The sequence below is a fragment of the Adiantum capillus-veneris genome, chromosome 15, assembly GCF_014529385.1.
Source record: "Adiantum capillus-veneris isolate H3 chromosome 15, ASM1452938v2, whole genome shotgun sequence".
Classification (NCBI taxonomy): domain Eukaryota; kingdom Viridiplantae; phylum Streptophyta; class Polypodiopsida; order Polypodiales; family Pteridaceae; genus Adiantum; species Adiantum capillus-veneris.
In genome coordinates this window covers 16,221,791-16,249,604 of record NC_140945.1, presented here as the reverse complement: position 1 = coordinate 16,249,604, position 27,814 = coordinate 16,221,791, and the positions used below count along the sequence as shown (strand labels likewise).

Below are 27,814 nucleotides of genomic sequence, written 5' to 3'. Positions count from 1 at the left end.
GATACATCATCATACTATAGTGACCAGTCTAGACCCTACCATCAAAAAGACAAAAAAATGGGAATACACTATATAACACAATAAACTTTAGTCCATCGCCCAATGGCAAGATGCCCCTTAAAAAAAAAAAAAAGAACCCCGTACACTATCTATCCGTACGTACGGAACCGTACCGTATGGCTGTACCGTACTGTACGGATCAATACGTACGTACGGATGCAACCTTGGTGAAAACCTTAGCCCCATTGAGCCTATCAAGGATATACTCAATGTGAGGCATAGGAAACTTGTTCTTGACAGCCATCTTGTTGAGTGCCTTGTCATCTACACACAAATGAGAAGACCCATCTTTCTTGCGGGGACAAACCAAATAAGTGCAGCAAATGGACTTACGCTGGGTCGTATGAATCCCCTAGCCACAACTCGGTTAGCTATCGCTCTAACTCCTCTTCTTAAGATTTGTTCAAGCGGTAGGGCGCCTTGCTGACGGGTTGTGCTCCTTCCATGAGTTTGATGTGATGATCCTCTAGACGCTCAAGAGGGAGACATGGCGGGAGATCATCATGCAAGAAGAGATGCTCATACTTCTTGAACAAACTTGAGTACTGTTCGGTACTCTTAAGATCCTGAGCCATTGGAGTGGCATAAATGAACGCCGCTTCCTCTCCTCGACGTAGATTGTGCTTAACTTGCACATGAGAGAATAAAGGCAAAGAATGGATGCCCTACTCACCACGAATGACCATGGGAGAGGTATGAGCGTGCTTTCTTTCCAATTAACTTATGGATCAAGCTCACGAAACCACTTAATGCCTTAAATCACATCACATCCGGCTAGTGGAGACACCATAAACTTGCGACAAAAAGATGCTTGTTGAACAGAGACTATCACACTAGGATATTCATGCGTGATTGAAGAGTCCACGATAGGAGCCAATCCAAAAACCGCAATGGGAATTGCTAGGATAGCTTCTAAGCGTGTCCTCTTCACAAGAGAATCACTAATCACACCATGCACACTGCCTAAATCAAACAAGATAACAATGCATTGATCACATGACCATAACACTTAATACGAGACTCACCAAGATGATCCTCGAAAACTTGGGACCCACTACTTTGCTCATGCATGACGCTAACAAAAGATGCAAATTCTTTCTTAGGCGATTTCTTATAAAAATCTCTTTTCATGTGACCCTTAGTGTGACACTTGAAACATCTCCCTTCTTTTCCATAAGCGGTTCTTTCTTCAAGACTTAACTATCCTCCTACTTGTAGCAAGTGTCAACTTAGGGGTTTAGTTTTAGCCTTCCCTTTATTATCACTCTTCGATGAAGAGTTATGTGTCTTAGGAGATTGAGAAGAAAAAGAATTACCATTGTTCTTACCATTCTATAGGTTCCGAGGGTTTAGCAGGGTACTTAAAGATGCTTTGTTCTTCTCTTTCGGCTTACCTTTCGTTGTGCTTCATTTCTTGCTCGAGAGGGATCCTCACGACGTCATTGTAGTCAGTAGGGTTAACATCGTATTTGATTTACTAGTGTAAACCAAAGACGAAGAGACATCGGTGAATCTAGTATCTAAATCAAGGCATCTATTGACAAAGGAGCGGAGTGACTCCCCTCTTGTGCATCCCACTGCACCAGATCTCCGGCCAAGCTCAATTCTGGGTTCCGTTTGGAGTAGACTATGCTAAACCAAAAGCATCGAGGTAAAGTTTCACAATCTGAGGAGTATCTGCTAGGTCCCCCTCCTCCATCCACTTCGCATCCAATGCAGGATAGTTCTTGAACTTAACCAAAAACCGCCTTCGGACTTTACCTTTATTCTTCGTATCCTTATGTGCCAAAATCTGTTCAGGAACAAGGATCTCCTCATTTTCTTCCACTTCGGGTTGTTCATCAGGCTCCCCATCATCAGGCACATCACCCTTCAAAGGTTTCAAGAGACTCACTCCACGCGAGAGACATGGAGTGGCGGAGTTCCACTCCCAGAGTACACTGGCCCCAAAACCCTCGCGCCCCTTTCTATATTTCTTTATATTGCTTCAACAAAGTACAAAGTATGGGGAACTAAAATTCCAGAAGCAAAACCCAAGGTTGGTATTTAAAGGCCCTAGGCCTCCCAAAAGCAGACATGTGAAAAGTTACTAGCCCCAAAAACTAGAGCCCAAAACCATGCGCTGCCCTGCAGCTGCCATACAGCGCAGAAATCTGTACAGTTCTGCCACATCACCAGTCACCAGCAAATTTAGGGATTTTCGTATGGTGGTGCCACATCAGCATGATACGCGATTTGGGTGTCTTTTTCTTCTAGGTTTTAGGCCCCTCGGCCATAATCTGCAAGTTGGTCAGTTCTTTAGATTTTAGGCCTTGGCTTAGTTGGTCAGGGTTTAGGGTTCAAAATTAAAAACCCTATTCCTCCTGGTATCTGCTGCCACGTAAGCAACTTGTGACAGGAGGGGTACCGGCATGCTAAATACCATCACGACACAAGATTGTGCATTTGCATAGACTACGTTTAGTCTCAAGTTCAGTGATTTAATCTCTATAAATCTGTGCAGATATATAGGTACATGTAGTACTGTTGTAGGGATAAGGTGAAAATTTTCGTGCATAAGAGGCACACAGATGAGAATACTGAGTGACATGGTGTCTGCTCCAGTGCAGATCTATGTATGCATACAAACTGTTAAGTCTTTATATGAAACCAGTTGCATCCCTACAAATTGTGTTGATTTGGGAGGAGATTAACTTTTAAGTGATGTAGCACAAAAGCAAACAGAAACGCAAAGCCCTTCTGGGTTGATAGTTTGAGCACTCGACCTTGTACGTCATGACATCCGCTAGGAGCATCATGTGCCGAATGTCTATAGTCATTCCATGGCTTGCCATGGTGTACTGAATTTCATCAATGATGCATTTCCTGGCAGCCTCAATTCCCAGTGTGTGTTCCGCCTCAAACACATGGTTGCTCCTAGTATTCAAGCCATCAATGCCATCTGTACCCATAACCGCTGCCAGATTTGTCCTGCACAGCAAAGTGGTCCATCGCATCGATAATTCAACTTAAAATAGAAATTGACAGGTAAGGACACCAACCCTTCCACAAGAAGATTGTAAGTGCCTTTATCTTGACTAATGACAGCTCTCTCTACTGTGGGAATGCCCTGCTCAATTCACAGCAACATTGAAGGAGTGTAAGCGACACGAAGTACCTTTCAATTCACCACTTACTCCAAACATACTTAGTCCAGTGCTGACTGCAATACAAACCTTGACAATAACCTTTGGCAACATGTTCCTTAAGTTGAACAAAGCAAAATGAAGCTTCTTGCGGTCAGGCTCCGTTGGAAAGATTACGAGCTTTGAATGATCTAATATTCGAAGATGCTGTTATAGCAAAAGAAAGCTTAGCCAGACTTAGTAAATAGAGAAAAAGACATGCAAACCTTTTCCCAAAGAGCAGGAAATCATTAAGAGACAAAAGAGAAGGAGAGGAGACTAGAGATTGCAAAAGTGGAACTGATCCAAATTATTTCTTTAATACAACAAAATGGTCCTACAGAAAGAAAAGCACAGACCTGCTGTTTTAGCTTTAATTTTGAGGTCCTCAAAATCGAGTCAGCAACCGTGTAGGATGATATATCCAGCTGTAAAGCTTCTATCCTTTGTATATCTAGTTTAATAGAAATCAATGCCTGTCCTGGTCTCAATACGGTTTTGATACTTTTTGCGACCTACATATGCAGCAAGGTTTGCAGTGTGTGATTATAATGGACCATTGTAGACAATGCCAATGCTCTAATTAATATCCATACCTCACCCAGGACTGTTTTCTCAATGCGTGCCTTGACAATTCGTGCTGCTTTCAAATCTTTATCTGAAACAAGCTTTGCTGTAATAATTGGTGTACTTATATTCTTTGCTGCATTAATGATCTCCTTAATACGAGGGACACCAAGAGTTACATCTATAACACAGCTGTCAAGGAAAAGGTAATTTTTGTGATAAAGCCTGATAGTGAATGCACCATAGCGATATACATAATCTATTCCCAGGAAATAAAAGACGAGCGTATCTCTGCATTCGCAAGGAGAAAACAGCAAAAGGATACTCATACTTGCAACACCTGCAAAATGAAAGGTCTTTAAAGTCATTTGTGTCCCTGGCTCTCCTATGCTTTGAGCACCCACAGCTCCTACAGCAGATCCTGGCTCCATCCTTTTTAAGTGATAAGGTCCAATACAAGACTCCAGGAAAACCTATCAGTCAACACAGGTGCACCTTTCCTAAGAACTCAACAATTGAACCCTTCAAACTTTTTTAAAAACCTCCAGATAAAAACCTCAAGCTGCTTGCTTGTAAAACCAGAGATGCTTGTGGCGATTCTGTCCTTAGTAGGGTTCTCATCGGAATCACTGATGTTGGCGGGAAGACCTAAAAGAGATCTCGTCTTTTCTGCTGAGACTATATTTTTGTCTAAAAATGAAACCAGATTCTTTTTGAAATCCATGGAGCAGCCTCCTTCTAAAGTCATATCATGTTCTGAGACACGCTTTGAAACCTTATTGCGAGCCTCTAATGGAGACAAAGCCGGTGATTCAAAAACAGGACAAATAGCCTGCGGGGACAAGAAAAGGACCATCATGCTTCACTTTTGTTAAATTGAAGTTTCAAAAGGAAAACCTTCCATTTTCTGAAGCATTGCACAAAATGGACTTACACAAGGAAGACTCAACTAAATACCTTTGTCTTCATCAGTAATCGATCAAAGTTGAACGGAGTGCCATCTTTCCCTTCCATGTTCACTGGGTCCATTCCATCATCACCATACAAAAGCTGAACAATACCTCCACTAGAATTCCGAACTGTTCCATCGTAGTGCATGTACAGATCTTCTAATGACTTCATTAATCTGCGTGACATATAGCCAGTTTCTGCTGTTTTGACCTGAGAAATGCAAAGAAGAGGTTCAATAGAAACATTTTCACCTGTAAAAAACATAAAAGTAAAACTCCACTCTATACCGCAGTATCCACAAGCCCTTCTCGTCCACCCATTGTATGAAAAAAAAACTCTGTGGCAGACAAACCACTATAAAAGGAGTTGGCAACAAATCCTTTGGCCTGTACCAATCAGCACAACTTCAGAAATTAAAAATTGCCTTCTAGGAAAAGGGCTTCAGAACTGAATTTCATAGTATGAGCACCTGAGGCGTTTTATCATGTCTTGGAAAGTGTGGCAAACTGCGTTCAATAAACCCATTGGGTGCACGCTTGCCTCCTACAGACTGTTGTCCCACACAAGCAATCATTTGACTTATATTAATGGGAGATCCTTTGGAGCCACATTGAGACATAATAAGGGGACTATTGCGCCAATGCAGCTCTTCCAAACAAACCTGCAGTAAGTCTCTTATTACCTTAGTGATTAGCCCAGCAAACACAATCACAAAAGGCCAAACAGTCACACAAAAATAAATGAGGCTAAGACACCCAGATATACAATTGCAAACTCCTGTCGAATTGTACTCCTAAACTGAAGCAAAGTCATACCTTTCCAGCTAATTCACGAATTTTATTCAGCTCACCCATGACCTCAGCCTCCAAGGTTTGAACTAAGTCACACCCTGGTTGAAGAGCAAGCTTTCCCTTATTAAACAAATCTATATGCTTATCACATCTGCTATACCCTTCTCTTATACGTTCTTCCTTCTTTGCACTCAAACCTGCCCCAGGTTGCACATCATCAATACCAATAGAAAACCCGTGATTACCAATCCATCTAGCACTGAAAGCCAAATACAAAGTTAAAAGAACCATCATTAGGAAAAACTCAACTTTATAATGCACAGCATCTGCAAATCTTGCAATTTCTAACTATTAAAACTGAAAGCACACGGACTCTTGAATATAAGCAGCACAATTTTCCTTTTGAAATCATGCAATCAACAACACCAAAATTGCTTCACCTCAGCTTTGCCAAGCGATTCATGCATGTTGCGGCAGCGTGAGAGCTGTAATCTCTTAGCAGAACAGTGAAAAGACCATTCTTGTTTCCATTGCCTGCCATGGGATACATTCATACATGAGAACATGCCAGGTCAAGATACCGTATTAAAATAGACATGCAATATAACATACCCAGAGTTCCTTTGCCAAGCTGGCCCGAAATTAGCTCACTGTTGCGGAAGTGCACATATCCATCATTTGGGCACATAGTTTCACCACCCTGCTTGCTATAATTCTTCTCAATCACAACCAAGTTGACAAAGACCCGTGTTTTGGCGTTCGGCCGAATCAAAACACTAAATAACTGTTTTCCAGTCCAAAGTTCTACTGGCTGCAGTCAGACAATACATAATTAAATATGAAAGTTGCTAGAGCAAGAGAGTTGAGAAAATAAAAGATACAAAGATAACTCCAAACCCACATAAGCAGAGCCTTGAACATGATGAAAAGGTTGTGTTGAACTTTGTAGAAGTAAAAGGAGGTTTCAAACTTCAAAAGTGAAATATAATACATTTAATCATTTAAACCTCTGCCTCTGTTGAATCTGCCTTCTATAATGTAATGCAGTATGCAGACCATAATAAGCATGAATGCATGTGCCCGCGTGTGTTTCTCTTTGTGCACGTGCTTGTTTTGGGGGGTTTGTTGGGGGGGGGGGGGGGGGGGGGGGGGGGGGGGGGGGGGGGGTACTACCTTAGTAATTGTGGGAGCACCCAAAAATATTCTCATTAATGCTGGAAAGGCACAGACTAGATCTCGACCTAAATGGGGGCAAGTTTGTGCAGCTAGCTAATTTGCATACATGCAACCAAAGCGTTCTTTGCTGCTTTGCACCCACCTGGTTGCAATCACTGCTTCGGTTGTGCCAAAAGTGCGAATTGCTCCTCTTGCAAATAAAAAGAAACCAGCAACAATACAAGCAAAGTAATGATAAGACCATAGGCAAGTCTCGTCTGCTATGGGAACTTTCTTGAATACTGGCTGCTTATTTGGAAGAATGAGGACAGCTGGCAATGACGGGCAGCAATCTAAGGCTGACGTGAAGGGGCTCTATTCTTTAGAATAAGATAAGAGGACAAGAGCTAGACCTCCCATTTTTGGGGCTAGATGCAAGGATCCCATTTTTAGATCTCTTTGAGTCTAGAGCCTGTGTAATATTTTTAGCTACCGCTACAGATAAATGAAAATGATTTTTTGCACACAAAATGAATTTATTAATACCAATTTATTATTTAAAATATACGGGTAAATTTTTTGGTGCAATGTGCCATCTGGAAAATTATCAGTGTCCGGATAGTATGATAAGTAGCACATTAGCCAGATGTACTACAAAATAGTTCAAAACAAGCACATGAATAAGATGGTGTCCCAGTTCGCTCAGAAAAGTTATAATTTAGTATGTTTGCGGTGGCCGCCCAAGAAAGTGGTCAGCCGGATAGTGGAAATGCATCCCCGCGAGAGCCAGAGGCATGGAAACGGCAGAGCTAATGATGCCCCAGATTGGTCAGAAACCCAAAATTTAATGCCCACTTTTTAAGTAAAACGTTTGAAACTGTCACAAGACGGGGCACCACGTGCCAACAGAAAAGAACAAACTGAACAGACTTTTAGCACTTCAATAACAACTGAATTGAAAGTGAGAGAGCACACTCGACACGGAGTGGCGCAATTCCACCCCAGAGAGTATTGGCCCCAAACCTTGGCGCCCCTTTCGGTATTTCTTTATATTACTTGAGCTCACTACAATGCCGGTACTCGCGCTCTTTGAACACAATGGCCAAGTGATGCCTATGCTCCTCTTCATTCTTTGAGTAGACTCTCATGTCATCAAAGAATGTACCAACAAACTGCTGGTGTGGACAGAAAATTCTGTCCATCATCCTATTGAACGTAGCAGGAGCATTTGTGAGACCAAAGGGCATCACTAAAAATTCGTAAAGGCCAAACGTTGTTCTAAAAGCAGTCTTGTGCACATCCTCTGATCTAATGCGGATCTGATGGTACCCACTCTTTAGATCTATCCTGCTAAACATAGCTGCTCCTTCTAATTTGTCCATAATATCATCAATTCTAGGTATAGGGAACCTATTCTTGATGGTATTCTTGTTCAGTGCACGGTAGTCGATGCACATACGCCATGAGCCATCCTTTTTCTGCACCAACAACACTGGAGAACAGAATGGAGATGAACTAGGCTGAATCAGCCCCTTTTCTAACAACTCTTGTACTTGGCCCATTATCTCTTTTTGCTGAGCCGCACTAACCCTGTACGGAGGCTTATTTGGTGGGCTACTGCCTGGCACCAAATCTATCGCATGGTCCTCGGGTCTCTTTGGCGGTAATTGAGACGGTAATGAATCGGAAAAGCAGTCACTATACTGTTGTAAAAACATTGACCTTTCTTTATCTAGCACCGATAAATTTGATTCATCACAATCTGACACTTCACGTGCAAAAACCAAGTACGCAGAAAGATGCTTTTTCATTACAGAAGTAATAGCAGAAGCTGATACAGTAGGAATAGACTCCCCTTTAAGCTTTACATCCAGAATGTGAGTCTTTCCCCTGCTCTGTACAGTGATCTTTTTGTTGTAGGCATCCATGATTCCCTGTACACGAAATAACCAAGGAATACCTAACAACACATCACATCCGTCCAGTGGCATGATGTAAAATTCTTCAGCATCTACATAGGACTGGATATGTAGACGCAACTTTCCAATGATGGGTGTCACAGCCTCTGTATGGCCAGGACATGCCAAACCTGCCTCTGCTGTATACCCCATCTCTTCAGGTCTGATTCCCAACTTTGAAGCCAATTCTGGGGAAATAAAGTTGGCTTTGGCACCTGGATCAAAGAAGATGAGCACTGTTTGATCCCTGACCTTTCCCCATGCTCTGCAAAGCTCACTTGCATCTGAATTTGGCTTATTGCCCACCATATCTGGCACTAGACCAGCCATGGGCTTCTTTCCTTTCTTGTCTTCCTTGTCATCAGAATCAGCTGGCCTTTTCTTTGTAGGACAATTGTAAAGCAATGTGGCCAGGCTGCTCACATATAAAGCATTTGTTCTCTGTCCTCAGGACCTTCTTTTGCTCTTCAGACTTGCGAGGAAAACGTCTTTTCCATTTCTTCGTTGGTCCCTTTTCTGATTCAGTCGTAGCTTTATCTTTCCCTGCGTTGGCTGACTCCTGAGTCCCTTTAGGAGCCTCATTGGGAACGTGCTTCTTGGCTGAATTTTTCTTGCCTGATCCTGCCTTGACACACTAAGGGTCTAAGGAGGAAATCCGAACTGAGTAAGAAAATACGCGTAAGAACGCAAGCACAAGAATAAAGATGGGTTCAATGAAGCTTTTTACGAAAAGCAGGAACAGTCGCGGGAGGACAGATGTTTTCCCGCGAGGAGTCTGTGTCTGCATTGCATCTGTGTCGTGTCCTGCATCCGGGGACGCCTGGAATGTGTTCGTGTAGCATTATCTAACTGAGTGAGTTTTTAAAGTTTGAACAGGTTCACACTTTATTTTATAAAGTGACCGGTCACTTTTAAGTGACCGGCCCCTTTATTAATAAAATAAAGCAAGCAAGGCTCCTAATAAAAAAAGCCAGCGCTAAAACTAAGGCAGGGGGCTGAATTGCGATCTCTCTCTCTCCTCTTTCTAAAAAACACGATTTTCTCTCTCCTCTCTCTAGAAAACGTGATTTTCTCTCTCCTCTCTCTAGGAGCGCCCAGCTATTCCTGCCGGGTGTCGGACCCTATACAAGGGTAGCTAGCATTTCAGTTTGGGAGGGCCAGAAGCAGCAGAAAAGCACCAGCGCTAGTATTCTGGAGCAGAGTCTGGCGACGGAAAACTGCAAGTGTTCGCGTGACGACTGAGTACGGAGGTTGATTCTCCGAGCAAGGAGCGACAGGTATAAGGTGTTGATACGCACTGAGAATTGTTGCTTTGTGTGGTTTGTTTTGCAGGACTCTCCCGTCTCATGGGAAGGCCCTTCACGGGAAGTACGGCTTCACGCCTAAGTCCCTTACGGGAAAGTACGGCTTCGCGCCTAAGTCCCTTACGGGAAGGAACGGCCTTGTGCCCAAGCCCTTTACGGGAAAGTACGACCTTTAGGTCTAAGATTACAGAACGGAGGGGTTTCCTCGGGTTCTCGTGCTTGTATAAGAAATTCTCCCTGAATAAAAGAATACTCTTAACGGGGGGGGGACCAGCCCATCTTCTGGTCCCCAATACTGTGTCGATCTTCTCCCTTCTCACATGTTTTCAAAGAATTATAATTTTCAGATTTTTCTAAGTGCTCGTGTACGCTCCCGTTTTGTGACAGTGGTATCAGAGCATGGTCTCCTCTCTTTCTCTGTAAAGGAGGACGACTCTGGGAAGATACGGGAAGAAGCAATGACAAGCCAAGAGAGAAGCAGGCGGAAACCTAAGTCCTGCAAGAAAAGTTCGCAGAGTTCGAATTTTTTTTTTCTCTCTGCAAGAAGGCGACACAAGACTTGGGATTCTCTGAGAAGGCGACAAGAGCATGATGCTCAAGAAACTAGAGAATCTGAGGAGCGGAATGCTCAAGACACTTCAGAACCCAGAAGATATCCATGAACATCAATCGAGAACCATACCCAAGAAATCCCGTCATTTCGGGAAGTATATGAAGGTCTTTAGACCTAGGAACACTCCAGTCAAATTTGATACTTTTGACGGAAGGAAAGATGTCCTGAAAGCTACTGCTTTCATTGGACAGTTTGAAGTTGCCTTTGCAAACGGCAATTTTTGAGAAGCGTCGAAGGTGAAGCATGTGACCAAACACCTCAAGGGGATTGCAAGTACTTGGTGGTATACCAAAGCTCTGCAAGGAACTTACAACAACAATTCAAGGTTGAATTCTCCGACAAATTTTTTTCCTCTACGCTTTGAGGAAGGCATTCAAGAAGATTGGGATTGGTTTGCCCAATAGGAACACGAGCGAGTCAAAGCAAGTAGTGGTTCACTCTTGCCAAGGAAGGTCCATTCTTGATCCTCTCTGAGGAAGAAAAGATGAACAAATTTAACGAAGTACTTTTGCCCGAATTTTGTAAACCCATCTGCAAGATACTTTGCAGCAGATGGTGGAGCCAGCAATAAAAGCTGAAAGTGTACACCTTGATGTACATAGAATACAATCCCTGCAGTGGGACGAGAACCATTGAACACAGAAACAACGAATTTTTGTTACCTCTCCTCGAAGGATACATTGCTATCCGGGGAAAGTTTGGAGTAACGGAACTCAATCTAACTCCTGAATTTTTGACCCTCAAACTTTAAGTGAGAGGGCAAATCTTTGATCAAAGTTAAATCTTTGAGGAACTCATAAAATGCGTATTGCTTTTATGCACGACATATGCACGTGTCTAACCAGGACAATCACTCTCGAGTCTTTATGAGAGTAGGGCTGAGTCAGAACATTGTTTTATACGATGAACTGCTTTGCTTAACCATCCGGAAGGCCCATGATTGATTTGGTATTCGATAAAAGGACTTCGTGTCCAAGAAAGCGGAGTTATTCTGCAGGAACAAGACTCAGGAAACAGAGTCGGAAAAGAGTTGTAGGGATGCCATGCCCTGAGTAGGACGGCAGAAAGGAAGGAACCATTCCGAGATTCCAAGCAAAGAAAAGCTTTCATTAAGCTTGAATACTCTTTAAGCCCACACCCCCCTACCCGGTCAGGGAGAACATGGTAGTGCTTTTCGCACAAATGAATGAACACTCTCTTTATGAGAGAAGGAACAAGCGACGACTACGGCCTGTGCTCGAGAAATCCAAGGATTGAAATCCTAGTTATTTAATGAGCGGGTTTTGCTCTAAGATCGAGCCAAGGGATCGTCAAGTTGGGCGTCTTCGCTCTAAGGATCCTACGAAGGGAAGGTAATTTCCCAGGTTCACCAAAACTCTAACACAGCTTAAGAATTATGTACACCTTTGGGTACATGGATAACACACGAAGATGCAGACCTATGCCAAGGAACTAGACGAGAGTTTGTTATACTCTCTTGAGCGCCTTTTTATGCGCAAGGATATTCCGACACGAGAATCTCTATTTGAGATGTATTCGGTAGAAGGATTCTCTACAGAGAAGAGGTTTTCTGATGGTCGTTGATTATTGAGTACGCTATGTGCTTTTATGATTACAGTAGCAACTTTTGGTTGCGGTATATGTTTCTCCATGAGCAGGTCAAGTAGCATTTACACGCTGCTGGAATAAATTCGAACTATTATGTTCGTAAGAGTAAAATTCGCCAACCATTTTAAAATGGTAAGAATTACCTTAACCACATATGGGAGCACATCCTTGAGATCCAAAGCGGGTTCACCATTAAGTGGGCCAAGTTTGAACTTATGTTCACAGAATGATATGGCTAGAATTTTATCTGCCTAAGATTTTGCGAGGAGTCCTAGATGCTTGCAAAGATGGCGTCTGCAAGGAAGAGACGCTAATGGGCGTCAGGAAAACACTGCTCGTGATAATAACTTGGAGGAGGAAAAGATTGGAAGGAAGTGCCGCCGTGCACAAGGAATCTTCGGACTGGAACCATTCGCCTACGTTGAGCGATGGCCCAAAACAAGAACCTTCTTTAAGGTGATCGCAAACTTTGTTTGTGAAAGAAAGACATCGAGCTTAATGCTCTATGACTTGAACATTCCCTATGTGGGAGGACATAAGAGGTTTAATACCCTCTGGACTAACAGAGCAGGATTATGCGCAAGGACAGATACCTAGATTGATTTCTAGGAAGATTATTCTTCTCGAATTCGAGAAAACGGAATCAAGTTAACAGAGTCTCGGATAACGAAACTTTGGATCAGAACAATTGGCCTACCCAAAGCAAAGGCCCGGAATAAGAACTTACTTTGGTAAGGTGGCACACTTACTCTGCCAGAGGAAGATTCACATGAGCTTAATGCTCTCGACATGCCCTATGCGGGAGGACACAAGAGGTTTAATATCCTCAGGACTAATAGCGCAAGATTATGCGCAAGGACATAGACCTAAATTAATTTTTAGGAGGATGATTCTTCTCGGGATTGAGAAGGTGGAATTGAGTTAACAGATTCTCGGATAAGGAAACTTCCAATCTGTTGGAAAGACGCGAATGACGAGTTCTTACATGGCTCGTAAGTTTGATAAATGGTGAAGGATATCCTCGAGGTACTAGAGGAAGGACATGAACCGGTAAGGTAAGTATTGAATTCTTGAATTTGATTTACTTTTTAAGTTCTCCTTTGAGAAAGGACTAGCTCAACTCACCATTGAGTAAGATTTGGAATCTTTCCGGTTTCTCCCCGGCAGTTCAGTTGGACCTCTACAGTTGAGGACAACTGTTTATAAGTGAGAGGGATGAAACTAATTTGACTATTTTGTTCCTAATTTCTATTTTCTAGAATTAGGACTTTAATAAGAAATGTGCACAAGTTAACTAATAAGTTAAGGAATCACAGATCTGTAAGAAAAGCCATCAGGAAACAGACAACTCTGGTGTGTCATATGATGGGTGACAAGAAGCACCGTGAAGGAGTTGGCCTGTTAGTTCGGTGGAAGAAGACCAGGTAATGGTGGTCCCTGATGAGTCACAAGATGGGTGACAGGTTCATCGGTAAGGGGACACACTAAGGGTCTAAGGAGGAAATCCGAACTGAGTAAGAAAATACGCGTAAGAACGCAAGCACAAGAATAAAGATGGGTTCAATGAAGCTTTTTACGAAAAGCAGGAACAGTCGCGGGAGGACAGATGTTTTCCCGCGAGGAGTATGTGTCTGCATTGCATCTGGGTCGTGTCTTGCATCCGGGGACGCCTGGAATGTGTTCGTGTAGCATTATCTAACTGAGTGAGTTTTTAAAGTTTGAACAGGTTCACAATTTATTTTATAAAGTGACCGGTCACTTTTAAGTGACCGGCCCCTTTATTAATAAAATAAAGCAAGCAAGGCTCCTAATAAAAAAAGCCAGCGCTAAAACTAAGGCAGGGGGCTGAATTGCGATCTCTCTCTCTCTCCTCTTTCTAAAAAACGCGATTTTCTCTCTCCTCTCTCTAGAAAACGTGATTTTCTCTCTCCTCTCTCTAGGAGCGCCCAGCTATTCCTGCCGGGTGTCGGACCCTATAAAAGGGTAGCCAACGTTTCAGTTTGGGAGGGCCAGAAGCAGCACAAAAGCACCAGCGCTAGTATTCTGGAGCAGAGTCTGGCGACGAAAAACTGCAAGTGTTCGCGTGACGACTGAGTACGGAGGTCGATTCTTCGAGCAAGGAGCGACAGGTATAAGGTGTTGATACGCACTGAGAATTGTTGCTTTGTGTGGTTTGTTTTGCAGGACTCTCCCGTCTCACGGGAAGGCCCTTCACGGGAAGTACGGCTTCACGCCTAAGTCTCCTACGGGAAAGTACGGCTTCGCGCCAAAGTCCCTTACGGGAAGGAACGGCCTTGTGCCCAAGCCCTTTACGGGAAAGTACGACCTTTAGGTCTAAGATTACAGAATGGAGGGGTTTCCTCGGGTTCTCGTGCTTGTATAAGAAATTCTCCCTGAATAAAAGAATACTCTTAACGGGGGGGGACCAGCCCATCTTCTCGTCCCCAATACTGTGTCGATCTTCTCCCTTCTCTCATGTTTTCAAAGAATTATAATTTTCAGATTTTTCTAAGTGCTCGTGTACGCTCCCGTTTTGTGACAACGATTCCCTCAACACTCCTCCCACATAACCTGAAAAGGTCTAGGCCGGGAGATATACAGGACTTTTACAACCAAACGCCCCCCAGAACGCAACTAGCGTCGTTTGGAGGATCAAGCATACAACCAACCGCTCCCCAAACATCTCGTCTAGGTCGTTCGGAGGTTTTCCAACATACAACAAAACGCTCCCCAAACATCCCGTTTGCGTCGTTTCGAGGTTCAAACAATACCAAAACAACATTTTTCACTACTCCACCTGGGAGTAAATCACCAAGCATTGAAACCAGTATTGAAACTAGAGTCAAACAATTCAAATCGGCACCAAGACAGGTTTAAAATAGATACCATCCATTTGAAACAACTTCCAAACAGGATCACCAAACAAGTTCTCAAACAAAATTCAAACATAAAAAGCAATTTCGACATCAGTCGAGCTCAAAAAGACAACTGGCTTTCCATCCTGAAGCCTGCACCAAAATTTGGGTTAGTTATCTTCCATTTGTAGCCGACCGTAGCTCTTAAATAGTCGAAAGAAGCCTCGACAAACAATGTTCCTGTAGCGGTGATGGTAGTCCCAAGAAACACAAGCTTATTAGTTCGAGAAAAAACACCTATTGCAAGATGTTGAGAAATTCCAAGTTGTAATCTCCTAGGGTTTCCGTGGCAAGCCTTTCAAGATACCCCACTCTGCTAGAAGCTCTACCCCGAAGGAAGATGTCAGAAAGCATGTAACTTCGGGCAAAAATTTCTTGAAAGCTTGCCAAGTCCTTGGAGTGTGCCGCTTGGTAGCTATAGACTTCCGACATTGCATGACAATACTTCTCAGAAAAACAATGGCTTATGCCCCGTAAGACACAGCGATGAAGACGATAGCGCAATTTCTGGAAGCGCCATCTTACTATGTCAGCTCTTTGATAGGACCAGTATGCTTTCAGAAAAGCACACGCATGAAGCTTTGATACCATTGTAACGGGGACGGGCACCGCGTGCCAACGGAAAAGAACAGATTGAACAACTTTAAGCACTTCAAATAACAACGAAACTGAAAGAGATACACACACAAGAGGGGGAGTGGCCGAGTTCTACCCCAAGAGAGCACTGGCCCCAAACGTTGGCACCTCTTTTGGTATTTCTTTATATTACTTGAACTCAGTACAACGCCGGTACTCCAATCCCTGCACCTTCACGCTGAAGAGTGCCACAGAATGAGCCCTTGGCTCATATTTGAAGGCCCTTGGCCTTTCTAAAGCAGTTACATGAAAAGCATCAAACTCTTAAAGCAAGGGAATTTGTACAGCTGCCACATCAGCACGGTCAGCACGAAATCCGACTTCCGTACAGTCCTCTCACGTCATCAGTTGGTTGTGCATCTTCTGTGTGTGCGCGCACGCGCTAGTCCAGCTTTATTTATCTCTAGTCTCTTGGGCCCCATCGAACGGGGTCCCATAAGTTGGTGGGAACTCCTCTTTGAAAATAGGCCACTCGTCAAGACTTTGCTAGTGAAACTTCTTTTGTTGCTGCTGCTTGTGCTAGGGTTTAGGCCCCTCGGCTGGGATTTGCAAGTCGGCTCAGTTCTTCAGTGGCTTGACATGTTAGCAATTTGTGACAGTCAATCGCAAAGGCCTCGTTTGACGCCTCAACAACGAGACACCTTATTACAAGAAGGCTATTGCTTTGGATGCTTTCAAACAGGGCATCACTATTCTGGTTGTTGTCACAAGGCAGGCACCACGTGCCAATAGAAAAGAACAGACTGAACTTTAAGCACTTCAAATAACAACTGAACTGAAATAGAGAGAGAGAGTGAGACGACACGCGACACGGAGTGGTGTAATTCCACCCCAGAGAGTATTGGCCCCAAACCTTCGCGCCCCTTTCGGTATTTCTTTATATTGCATCAACACAGTACAAGCCGGAACTCCAAACTCTGCACCTTCTCCAGGAAGCATGCCAAAGAATGAGCCCTAACCTCATATTTAAAGGCCCTTGGCCAAAAAAGCAATTACAGTGAAAAGCCTTCAAACTTAAAAGCACCTGGTCCAAAAGCAAAGCCAAAAAACTGCCAACGTAAATCACGGAAATCCGTACAGCCTGCCACGTCATCAGTCAGCGCAATTTTTAGAAATCTCCTTGCTGCCCTTAGGGTTAGAGTTAGGGTTAGGGTTTCTGCAGTTTTAGGGTTCGGTTTTCCAGAATTAGGGCTTGCAGGTTTTAGGGTTAGGGTTTTCAGAATTAGGAATTGCAAGTTTTAGGGTTAGGGTTTCTAGAATTAGGGTTTCAACAGTTAGGGTTTTTGGCAGAAATTAGGGTTAGGGTTTTTGCTCTCGGGCAACCACATCATCACTTTGTGACAGTTTAGGCCCCTCGGCCACATCTGTAAGTTGGCTCCATTCTTTAGGCTTTGACACGTCAACAGTTTGTTACATCTCCCCTTCTTGAAAGAGAGTAATCGTCCGCGATTACAGCATATCTGCAAAACAACTCAAGATAGCTCAAAAATTTCCGAGGAACATTCCGAGGGACAATCAGTTTGCTCTTTTTATTAAGGAGTTAGCTTCTCCTTTCTGCTCTTTTGATCAAGGAGTTAGCTTCTCCTCTCGGCTGTTTTGATCAAGGAGTTAGCTTCTCCTTTCTGCTCTTTTGATCAAGGAGTTAGCTTCTCCTTTCGTCCAGATCGGAACTCTTGATATTCCAGCGTAGTGAAATTAGACATCGCACTGAGACCGTATTGATCTTCCACGGGTGTCTTGATGCACTAAAATTACATACCCACGCAATCTCATTCAATTAGGAATATTCAATAATTGGCACATCACAATGCAACACAAATGCTTATATATGCATATTACAAGACATAACAAACAGCGCCGCTCAGCACTCCCCGAGACAAACGGCCTGCGGTATGAAGCTACTCAACGACTACCTCGTCACTCCCCCTGCAAATAACCTAAAAAGGTCCGGGCCATGAGCTCAGAGGACTGTACAACCAAACGCTCCGCAGACCGCACTCTGCGTCGCTTGGAGGTTCAAGCATACAACCAAATGCTCCCAAGGCATCGGCCTGCGTCGTTCGGAGGTTTTCTAGCATACAACGAACCCGCCCCAGGCATCGGCTTGCGTCGTTCCGAGGTTTTCAAACATACAACGAAACGCTCCCCAGGCATCGGCCTTCGTCGTTCCGAGGTTCAAACAATACCAAAACAGTATTTCTCATTTCTCCACCCGGGAGTAAAAATCACCAATCATTAAAACCAGTATCAAACCAGAGTCAGATAATTCAAATCGGAACCAAAACAGGTTCAAAACAGACATCCATTTCAAACAAATTCCAAACATGATCACCAAACAAGATCAAACAGAACTCAAACTTAAAAAGAAATCTCGACATCAGTCGAGCTCGAAAAGTCAACTGACTTTCCATCTTGAAACCTGCACCAAAAATTAGGTTAAGGTTCCTTCCATTAGGTCGTAGCCGAGCACAGCATGGTCCATCAACTCTTGGACAAACAGTGTTTCTTTGGCGGCGATGGTAGTCCCAAGAGATAGCAATCACACCGAACCTCCAAGGACATCTGCTAGTGAAGAGACATTTGAGAGATGTCGAGAAATTTCAAGTTATAATCTGCTAGGGTTTCCATGGCAAGCATTTCAGGATACCCACTCTACCAGAAGTTGCACTCCGAAGGAAGATGTCAGAAACCATATAACTTTGGACAAATATTTTTCTTGAAAGCTTGCCAAGTACTTGGAGTGTGCGGCTTGGTAGCTATAGATATCAACATCTGCATGCCACTGCTTTTGAGAAAAACAGTGACTCCAAACAAATATCGGATCCTTCTTTGCAAGTGATCTTAATGGCTTATGCCCTGTAAGACATGAGCGGTGAAGACGGGAGCGCGCCCGATGCACGATGAAGTAAGGGTGGAAGTGGCTAATAAGTCCAGGTTGGAGGGCGAAGATACCTCAAATAAAATTCCAATATAGCTCTGTTTGCTCTTTTGTAGGACCTGTATGCTTTCAGAAAAGCACACGCCCGATGCTCTGATACCATTGTTACAAGGCAGGCACCACGTGCCAATAGAAAAGAACAGACTGAACAACTTTAAGCACTTCAAATAACAACTGAACTGAAATAGAGAGAGAGAGAGAGAGAGAGAGAGAGAGAGAGAGAGAGAGAGAGAGAGAGAGAGAGAGAGAGAGAGAGAGAGAGAGAGAGAGAGAGAGAGTGGCGGAATTCCACCCCAGAGAGTATTGGCCCCAAACCTTGGCGCCCCTTTCGATATTTCTTTATATTGCATCAACAGAGTACAAGCCGGTACTCCAGACTCTGCACCTTCTCCAAGAAGCATGCCAGAGAATGAGCCCTAACCTCATATTTAAAGGCCCTTGGCCTAAAAAGCAATAACAATGAAAAGCCTTCAAACTTCAAAGCATCTGGTCCAAAAGCAAAGCCAAAAAACTGTCAGCGTAAATCACGGAAATCCGTACAACCTGCAATGTCATCACCCAACACAATTTTCGAAAATCTCCCTGCTATCCTTAGGGTTAGGGTTAGGGTTTCTGCAGTTTTAGGGTTAGGGTTTGCAAGTTTTAGGGTTAGGGTTTCCAGAATTAAGGTTTGCAGGTTTTAGGGTTAGAATTTCCAAGGTTTCAACAGTTAAGGGTTTCTAGCAAAAATTAGGGTTAGGGTTTCTGCTCTCGGGTAGCCACGTCATCACTTTGTGACAGTTTAGGCCACTCGGCCACATCTGTAAGTTGGCTCCATTCTTTAGGCTTTGACATGTCAGCAGTTTGTTAGAGTTGTCCACATCGCACTGATATGCCAACGAAGCCGACGGTGACAGAACCCTAGGACCATCTCCAACCAAACGAGCTAAATCGGCCGTTGGACTTGTACTCAGCATCTATGGTATACGCCTTGAAAGTACAAATGAATTGTGTCGAGCATATGGGAAAGTCAATGGCTTCAAAGCCCTAATTTTCTTTGACCTAGGAGCTCAAGCAGATGGACTTTGATTATAATCCATAAGGTGACAAAACCGAACCCAAGTTAGCCACCAGTCAAACCCAGAAGGTGGTACCTCTCATATGTGCTCTGCCAGTGACCATCCACGGATATCACGAAAAAGCCGATTTTTACATCATGAAGTTGGGCAATTGTGATGTTCTCTTGGACATGCCTTGGCATGACAAGAATGACGCAACACTTCAAATCCAGAACCGTACTCTTGTAATGCAAAAGTACAAGCAAGTCGTCCTCAAATTTTGGCTGTCCGAACAAAAACCTGAATGAATTATCTAATTGTTTTAAATACTTTTGATTGGACTATCATAGACAGATTCAGTAAACAAGCTCGGACTTGATACCGCTTACATGCAAGTGAAACACGCTATCCTTAGATCTCAAGAGAAGCATAAGAAAGCAACAAATAGACATCGTCGTGATCTCAAGCTAACTAAAGGACAATTTGTTCTTTAGTTAATAGGCCAATCAGAAAAGGAAAGTTTGTAAAACATTCCAACGTATATTATGGCCCGTTTAAGATACAGAACAGATAAATGAACTCACTTTTCGCTTGGATCTTCCATCGACTTGGAAAATCCATAATGCTTTTCACACAAGTCTTCTACAACCTTTCGTTGGCGCACCTCTTGTAGAACCAATTAAGCAGATTTCCCTGAACTAGATAAAACTCAAGAAATACTTCTTCCAAGACATATCATTCACCATCAAGAGCGCCAACTAAATTCTAAAAGAAGTGCTTAGTAAAGTTTAAGAATTACGCCTCTCTCGATGCTCAGTGACTGACAGAATCAGAATTGCAAGATTTTCCAACCATCCTACATCTATATCATGAAGCCCTACAATTGAGGAAAAGTATTTAGAAGCCAGAGGGATGTAATATTTTTAGATACGGCTTTTATCCATGCCGGATAGTATGATAAGTAGAACAATATCCAGAGGCAGTGCAGAATAGTTTAGGAAAAAGAATATGAATAAGATGGTATCCCCAGTTCGCTCAGAAAGTTATAATTTAATGTGTGCGGTGGCTGCACAAGAAAGTAGCCGGTCGGACACAGTGGAAATACGTCTCGACGGGAGCTAACAGGCTGAGTTGAGAGAGGCATGAAAACAGCAAAGCTAATGAGTGGTTATTTGGGCTGACAATCTTCTTTTGCGAATGCAAGAAAACAGAAGAAGCATGTACGCTTCGAAGGATTGTCCAGTTTGTCCTCACTTCCTTTGGCAATTCGGATAGCTCTTCCTCTCCTGATTCGAGTGATGAGGACAGAAAGGGCAAGAAACGAAGAAAGAACCAGAAATTTGGAAAGAACAAGAAGAGCACAGATCTCGACATTTTTCTCACAGTTTTAACGTGGATATTTAGCGTGGATTCATCGTCTTCTGAGACTTCGGACTCCGATGACCACTTGTTTTATTCAAAGAAGAAGCACTTTTATAGAGCCAAGCAATATGATTTTCTCGAGGACAAGGGCAAAAAGACCAAGGAATTCAAGGAGGGTGGACACGTAGTAAAGTTTGAAACCTTTTCAGGGTTTCGAGATGCTCCTAAGGCTTTAGCCTTTATTCAACAGTTTGACGTAGCGTTCTTGGAGGGCGCTACTCAGAGCACTCCAAAATCAAGAGGGAAGCATCATTCTTGAAAGGAAATGCACAAACATGGTGATCCACTCTTCTCTTAAGGAAAGAAGCCCTGACAAAGTGGTTAAAGTTCAAGCGACTCTTTATTTCCTCTTGGCTAACTCAGGAGTACGAACGAGATGTGATTACCGCTTGGAATCATCTTCAGATGTCCAAGGCCGACACTTTGGATACTTATTGTAAGAGATTTTGGAATGCTTTTCTACCTGCCTCTTCTTTTAAAAGTCACTTTTAAGCAACAAATCGAGCGATTTTGTTGTGGACTTCCCAAAGAGATCCGAGATTATTGCCTTCAGCAGAAGTTCGAGTCCATACAACAACTGATGGACATGCTAAGCAATGATTTGCTATGCATTCGGGTAACCTGACTTACCCCACTGATCAAGTTTTGACACAAAGGACCGGACAGAATTCGAAAAATGATAATAGAAGAAGAAGGAAGTTTCAGAAAAAGAAGGATGCACGACCCCGATTGACCGAGGAACAGAAATTTGAATACCTCAAGGAGGGGAAGTGCTTTGACTATGGAGAACAAGGACACATATCTTCAAGGTGCACTAAAAAGGCACAGAGAGGACAATCAGAAGATAGGCCAGAATGTTCCAAAACAGCCAAAGAAGGTGGTAGAAAAGGAAAGATGAAAGCAGGACTCGTACCAGATTGTGTGGGGATCGACCCAGATCAGATGGATGATAGCACAGAACTTTGTCGCACATAGGGCAAAGTACGAGATCACGAAGCCCTCATCTTCTTTGACGGAGGAGCCAAGGCCAACTTCATTTCACATGAATTGGCGGCTCAACTTGGAATACCTTGGTTCCACAAAAACAACGACGTGGTTAATTATTGGACCAAGAAAGCTACTTTGAAGAATGATGAGGGCAAGAAAATTGTACTTCATGTAAAATTGAAGGGGGAGTCCATCCCACTTGTATCGGCTTCGGCCCTTTCCAAATTAATGAAATCCAGTCTTTTTGTTTTATTTACTAGATCTCCTTGAAAGAACTGAATGATGAACACCAATCAAATATGTCTGAATTGGAAAAGGAACAACAAGAATTTTTGCACACACAGGTTGATTGTTTCTCAGAAGGCCTACCAAGCGAGTTACCTACACCTCATCATGAGGACCATACGACTGATTTGATTCCCGGAAGCACACCACCGAACTGGCTACCTTATCGAGTTAGTCGAGCCCAGAATGAAGAAATAATGAACTAAGTAAAAGAACTTCTAGAAAAGGGTCTCATCCAACCTAGCACTTCACCTTTTTCTGCTCTCCGGTATTGCTAGTACTAAAGAAAGATGGATCTTGGAGAATGTGCATTGACTACAGATCTCTCAATAAAATCACCATTAAGAACCGATTCCCTATCCCAAGGATCGATAATATTCTCGACAGACTACATGAATCATCTTGCTTTAGCAGAATTGATATGAAAAGTTGATATCATCAAAGCCGAATTGCTCCAGGGGATGTCTACGACAGCTTTCCGGACAACCTTTGGTTTATATGAATATTTGGTTATGCCTTTTGGACTTATGAATGCTCCAGCAACATTTAATCGAATAATGGATAGGATTTTCAGCGAGTCTTTTGTGGGCACTTTCTTTGATGACATTATAGTTTTCTCCAAGAATGAAGCAAAGCACAGACATCATCTGCTACAGGTCTTTCAAGCATTGCGGAAGCATAGATTGGTTATCAATGCGAAAAAGAGCGAATTTTTCTTGCTCGAGATACATTTCTTGGGACACATCTTCTCAGCAAAAGGAGTGAAAATAGACCCGGCCAAAATTGAGACTATTCGCGATTGGCCTGATCTAAAGAATGTTCATGAAGTTCGAAGCTTTTTAGGCTTGTGCTCTTATTATCGGCGGTTCATTCGAAAGTTTGCAGAGATAGCTTCTCCTTAGCATTTACTGACTCAGAAAGGAGTCCCCTTCACGTGGGGACCGACAGAGGTTACTCCTTTTCGGACCCTCAAAGAGAAAATGACTATCTTACCAATGTTGGCTTTGCCAGACTTACAAAAGCCATTCGAAGTTTATTGTGATGCTTGTGGTCATAGTCTGGGAGCAATTTTGATGCAAGAAGGCCATGTCATTGCTTACGAGAGCAAGATGCTTTCACGTCCAGAGTGGTAGAACAGATTTATGAAAAAGAGCTATTGGCAGTTATCCATGCTCTTACACAATGGCGACACTATTTACTTGGAGCTGATTTCACTGTCTTTACGGATTATTAGAGTTTACACTACTTCTTGTCACAGAAGCAGCTTTCGGAAAAGCAAATGCGATAGGCTAACATCCTGTCACAGTTTCACTTCCAGATTGTCCATGTTCAGGGACAGAAGAACTTAGTGGCAGATGCATCGTCTCGGAAGCCCTTGGTTCTGGCTATTTCCACGATACATCACCAAAACTTTGAGGATATGTTGACCGGTACGCTATGGATTTCATTTTTTATCTTCAAAAGACTCACAAGTGGGCAGATTGGCATTTGGACAATAATTGACAGATTTAGGAAGCAAGCTCGCTTTATTCTAGTAAAGAAGACGGTCAAGCCTGATCATTTGGCGAGATTGTTCATTGCACAGATTTTTCGGTTACATGGCATGCCTAAGACGATAGTTTCGGACAAAGATCCCTGCTTCACGAGTTTGTTTTGGATTTGGGAGAACATTGGCGCGCGATTGCAATTCTCATCCTCATTCCACCCACAAACAGATGGGCAATCTAAGATAGCCAATTCAGTGGTTTTGGATTTATTGAAGTCTTACATTTTGGATCAGGAGACTCAATGAGAAAAGTACTTGCCTTTGGTGGAATTTGCCTACAATAACACGGTTTACTCTTTGACCAAGAAGGCACCATTTGAGGTAATCGAAGGTGCTAAGAAGGTCCCTCCATTGCTAAGCACCATGGACAAGATTTTTGAAGCAGATCGATACACGAGGGATTGGACACTGCTTTTGCCAAGGTTCACGAGGCTCTCAAAAAGTCTCAAGCACAGCATAAGAAGGCAGCAGATAAACATTGACGCGACTTGAAGTTGAAGGAGGATGACTAGGTGCTACTAGGTTTTGAGAAGGTGTCACAAACGGGAGCGCATAACAATATAAAATATACTCGGATAAATAGACTTTATCACTTAATACTGAAGCCAAAGGATATAGAGAGAAATAAATAGAGAGAGAGAGAGAAGATCGACACAGTACTGGGAACCAGAAGATGGGTTGGTCCCCCCCCTTAAAGAGTATTCTTTATTAGGGAGAATCTTTTTACAAGCACAAGAACCGGAGAAAACCCATCCGTTCTAAATCTCTGACTCGATGGTCGTTCCTTCCCGTAAGGGAAATCCGAGAGACAAGCTCTCAATCCTTTTTCCGTCTGTACTCGGAGTTGAGACTCCGCAAAACAATTTCCGAATTCCGTTTCCAGAATTCCCAAGCGTGGGCCGAAGACTTCTAGCTTCTCCTTCGCGATGAAGTACTTGCAAACACACACGACAACAATTCGTATGGCGAATCCACAATAGGTACCTGTCGCTCTTGCGCGAGAAAAGCGACTTCCGTGCTTCGTAGTCTCGCGATCTCTCGCGTCTTCTGGTGGCAGTCTTCTCTTGCTGGCGCTGGCAACCTCCCTTCAGTGAGGGCATGTGGTGCTTTTATAGCTCCTTCACCACAGAAGGAATAGCTGCTCGCGGAGAGATCGCGGCCGTTTTTTTTTTTTTTTTTTGTTCTACTCGAAATAGGGAGAGAGAATTCGCTGGCTGGTTTTGTTGCTTTGTTTTCTAAGTGGCTGCCCACTTATTAAGTGGACGGCCGGCATATTTTTAAAATTGGTCTGAACCTGCCCAAAAACTTAATAAAACCTTATAAGTTAAAAACAATGCTTTCATAGCACTTCCCAGGCGTCCCTGGATGCAACCACATGCACAAATGCAATGCAAACATAGATTCCTCGCGGGAAAGCGTTTGCTCTTCCCAGAAAACTCGTTAAAATATTCCGCTTTTTAAGAAAAGCTTCTCAGAACCCATCTTTATTCTTGTGCTTGCGTCTTTACGCGTATTCCTCTTTCCAGTTCGAATTTCCTCTCGACTATGGATATCCCCTTTCCGATGCACCCGTCACCCACCTTGTGACGCATCAGGAATACCCATCACCTAGTCCTTTCCTACCGAACTTACAGTACAATCCCCTTCACGATGCTCTATGTCACCCATCCTATGACACATCAGAGATGTCCGTTCCCAGATGGCCAGATACTTCTTCCCGATGCTCCCTGTCACCCATCCGATGTGACGCATCAGAAGTACCCGTTCTTGGTGGCCTTACAGATATTCCCGTTCACAGTGCTCCCGTCATTACTCTGAATGACGCACTAGGAATATTCTGTACTCGGATGTCTCCAGTGAGAAAAACCCTCTCACTTAAAATTCCAATAATTCATTTAGAATTATTTTTCCTATTGTTCCAAGCGAGAAAACCCTCTCACTTATAAATCCAATAATTCATTTAGAATTATTTTCTTGTCAAATAAAGTCAGTTTAGCAACAGAAGGCACGCCTAAGGAAACAAAAGGGAAAGGAGCGGTTTTTCCCAAACCTCAGCATTAGGTCTTATGGCCCTTTTCCAGATCCAAGAAAAGATAAATGTTACATCTTTCCGACTCAAGTTGCTGGACACTTGGAAGATTCACAATGCTTTTCATGTGAGTCTCTTGAAACCTTTTAAGGGTGAGGTATCAGTTGACAGGGAACCTGATGAGCAACCTGAAGTGGAAGACACCGAGGAGATACTCGTTCCAGAACAAATACTCGCTCATAAAGAAAGGAAAGTGAAAGGTAAAGTGATTCGGCGGTTCTTAGTGAAATTCAAGAACTATCCGGCATTAGATGCAAATTGGATGAAGGAGGACCTAGCATATACTCCTACGATATTGGAACTTTACCTTGAGGCTTTCGGCTCAGTTGCGTCTATTCCGAAAGATCCCGCAGATCAGCAGAGTTGGATCTAGTGCAGATGGGACTGCACGAGAGGGGAGTCACTCCGCTCCTTTCTCACAGATTACCTAGACGGAATAAAGTCACTGATTTCCCTTTGGACTTCAAGGATACTGTTGTGCTGATAGTATTCTATTGTATGACTTTATGAATAAGGAAATAGGAATTGGGAATTCTAGAACTTGAATCTAATTGATGTGTACTCTCACATATGATATAATTTTTTTTGAGTGCACGATTGAAAGACGAAATGACTACATCATTTTTTAGCTAATACGACATCAGTGAGGTCCGGTGTGGATCTAGATGCGATTGCTAAATACGTTACTAGGAATCATGGACTGATATCTCGATGGAATTTTTATGTGATTTACTTTGGATAAGATCTGAATGTGCACTGACTGAATAATCTTCGTGCAAGTGCTAGATTTGCGTCGTCTAGTGCGTCAGTACTTAGAGTCAGTGTCTACTGAACTTGTTTATGGCTTATGTCTGATTTTGCAAGCATAATTGAGGGCGATTACAATTCTTTCACGAGGGCGGGTATGTCACAAAATTATGACGTGGCACGCCCAACTGACAGGACAAAGACTTATAGGGTGCCGTCCGATGGGGCCCTAGGGACATTAGAAAGATTAAAAAAGGTTAACAGACAGCAATACGGACTCCGCAATTTACGCTGGCTGACATGGCACGCCATACGGACACTCCACGTTTTACGAACAGGAAGTTCCACTTTTCGCACTGCCAGCTTTTGAGAGATGTTGCTTTTGAGTTTGAAAGCTTTTCATATGACTGCTTTTCCATGGCCAAGAGCCTATAAATAAGACCCCGGGCCACTCTTTGGCTTAGAAGTGCTGACGAGCGTCCAAGCAGAGAGGACCCGCAGGCAACTGTACTTTGCTCAAGCATTAATATAAAAAGAAATACCGAAAGGGGCATCAATCTTTGGGACCAATCTCTCTGGGTGCGGAACTCCGTCGGGCCGTGTCAACTCGATTGAACTGTGATTTAAGAGTGAAGTACTTTAAAGTGATTCTCTCTCGTGTGCCGTGCCAGATTCTCGACTTGGGGTGCCCAAGTCTGTTACACTACACCAAAATTCTGCAACAATTTATTAAGAATATTAAAATTCTTTCATCTCTGATTTTCATAGAATCTATTTGCAACAATCTCCTTCGCTATTATTCATAGATTTATCTTCAAAGAACAACATGATTGAGAAGCTTAAAGGTGATAATTCTCATACCTTTTGCAATGACAAACAAAGATGTTTCTTATATAAAAAGCACTTTGGGGCTACGCTTCTAGAACAATCACTCGCCCACAACTTTGAGGAAAACTACCCACGTGGTTTGTTCAAAATGAGAAGACGGTTGGCAGAATGGGTTCAGATCTAGATACACTTTTGTTCATAACTGACTGCTAA

The 27,814-nt window shown here is 43.1% G+C and overlaps 1 protein-coding gene across 1 annotated transcript in view; it reads right to left on the bottom strand.

The window, feature by feature from the left end:
• The window catches only part of NRPC1 (nuclear RNA polymerase C1), an 82,644-nt gene that overhangs the window by 9,099 nt on the left and 45,731 nt on the right, over positions 1-27,814 (bottom strand). The window contains exons 13-25 of the mRNA XM_086530108.1: positions 6,146-6,344; positions 5,974-6,067; positions 5,558-5,792; positions 5,212-5,403; positions 5,030-5,128; positions 4,749-4,952; positions 4,348-4,623; positions 4,117-4,264; positions 3,821-3,972; positions 3,584-3,739; positions 3,276-3,392; positions 3,102-3,169; positions 2,826-3,030 (exon numbers count right to left, since the gene is read on the bottom strand). Of these exons, the coding sequence (XP_086386234.1) occupies positions 2,826-3,030; positions 3,102-3,169; positions 3,276-3,392; positions 3,584-3,739; positions 3,821-3,972; positions 4,117-4,264; positions 4,348-4,623; positions 4,749-4,952; positions 5,030-5,128; positions 5,212-5,403; positions 5,558-5,792; positions 5,974-6,067; positions 6,146-6,344 (2,145 nt within the window). The remainder of the gene's footprint in view (positions 1-2,825; positions 3,031-3,101; positions 3,170-3,275; positions 3,393-3,583; positions 3,740-3,820; positions 3,973-4,116; positions 4,265-4,347; positions 4,624-4,748; positions 4,953-5,029; positions 5,129-5,211; positions 5,404-5,557; positions 5,793-5,973; positions 6,068-6,145; positions 6,345-27,814) is intronic.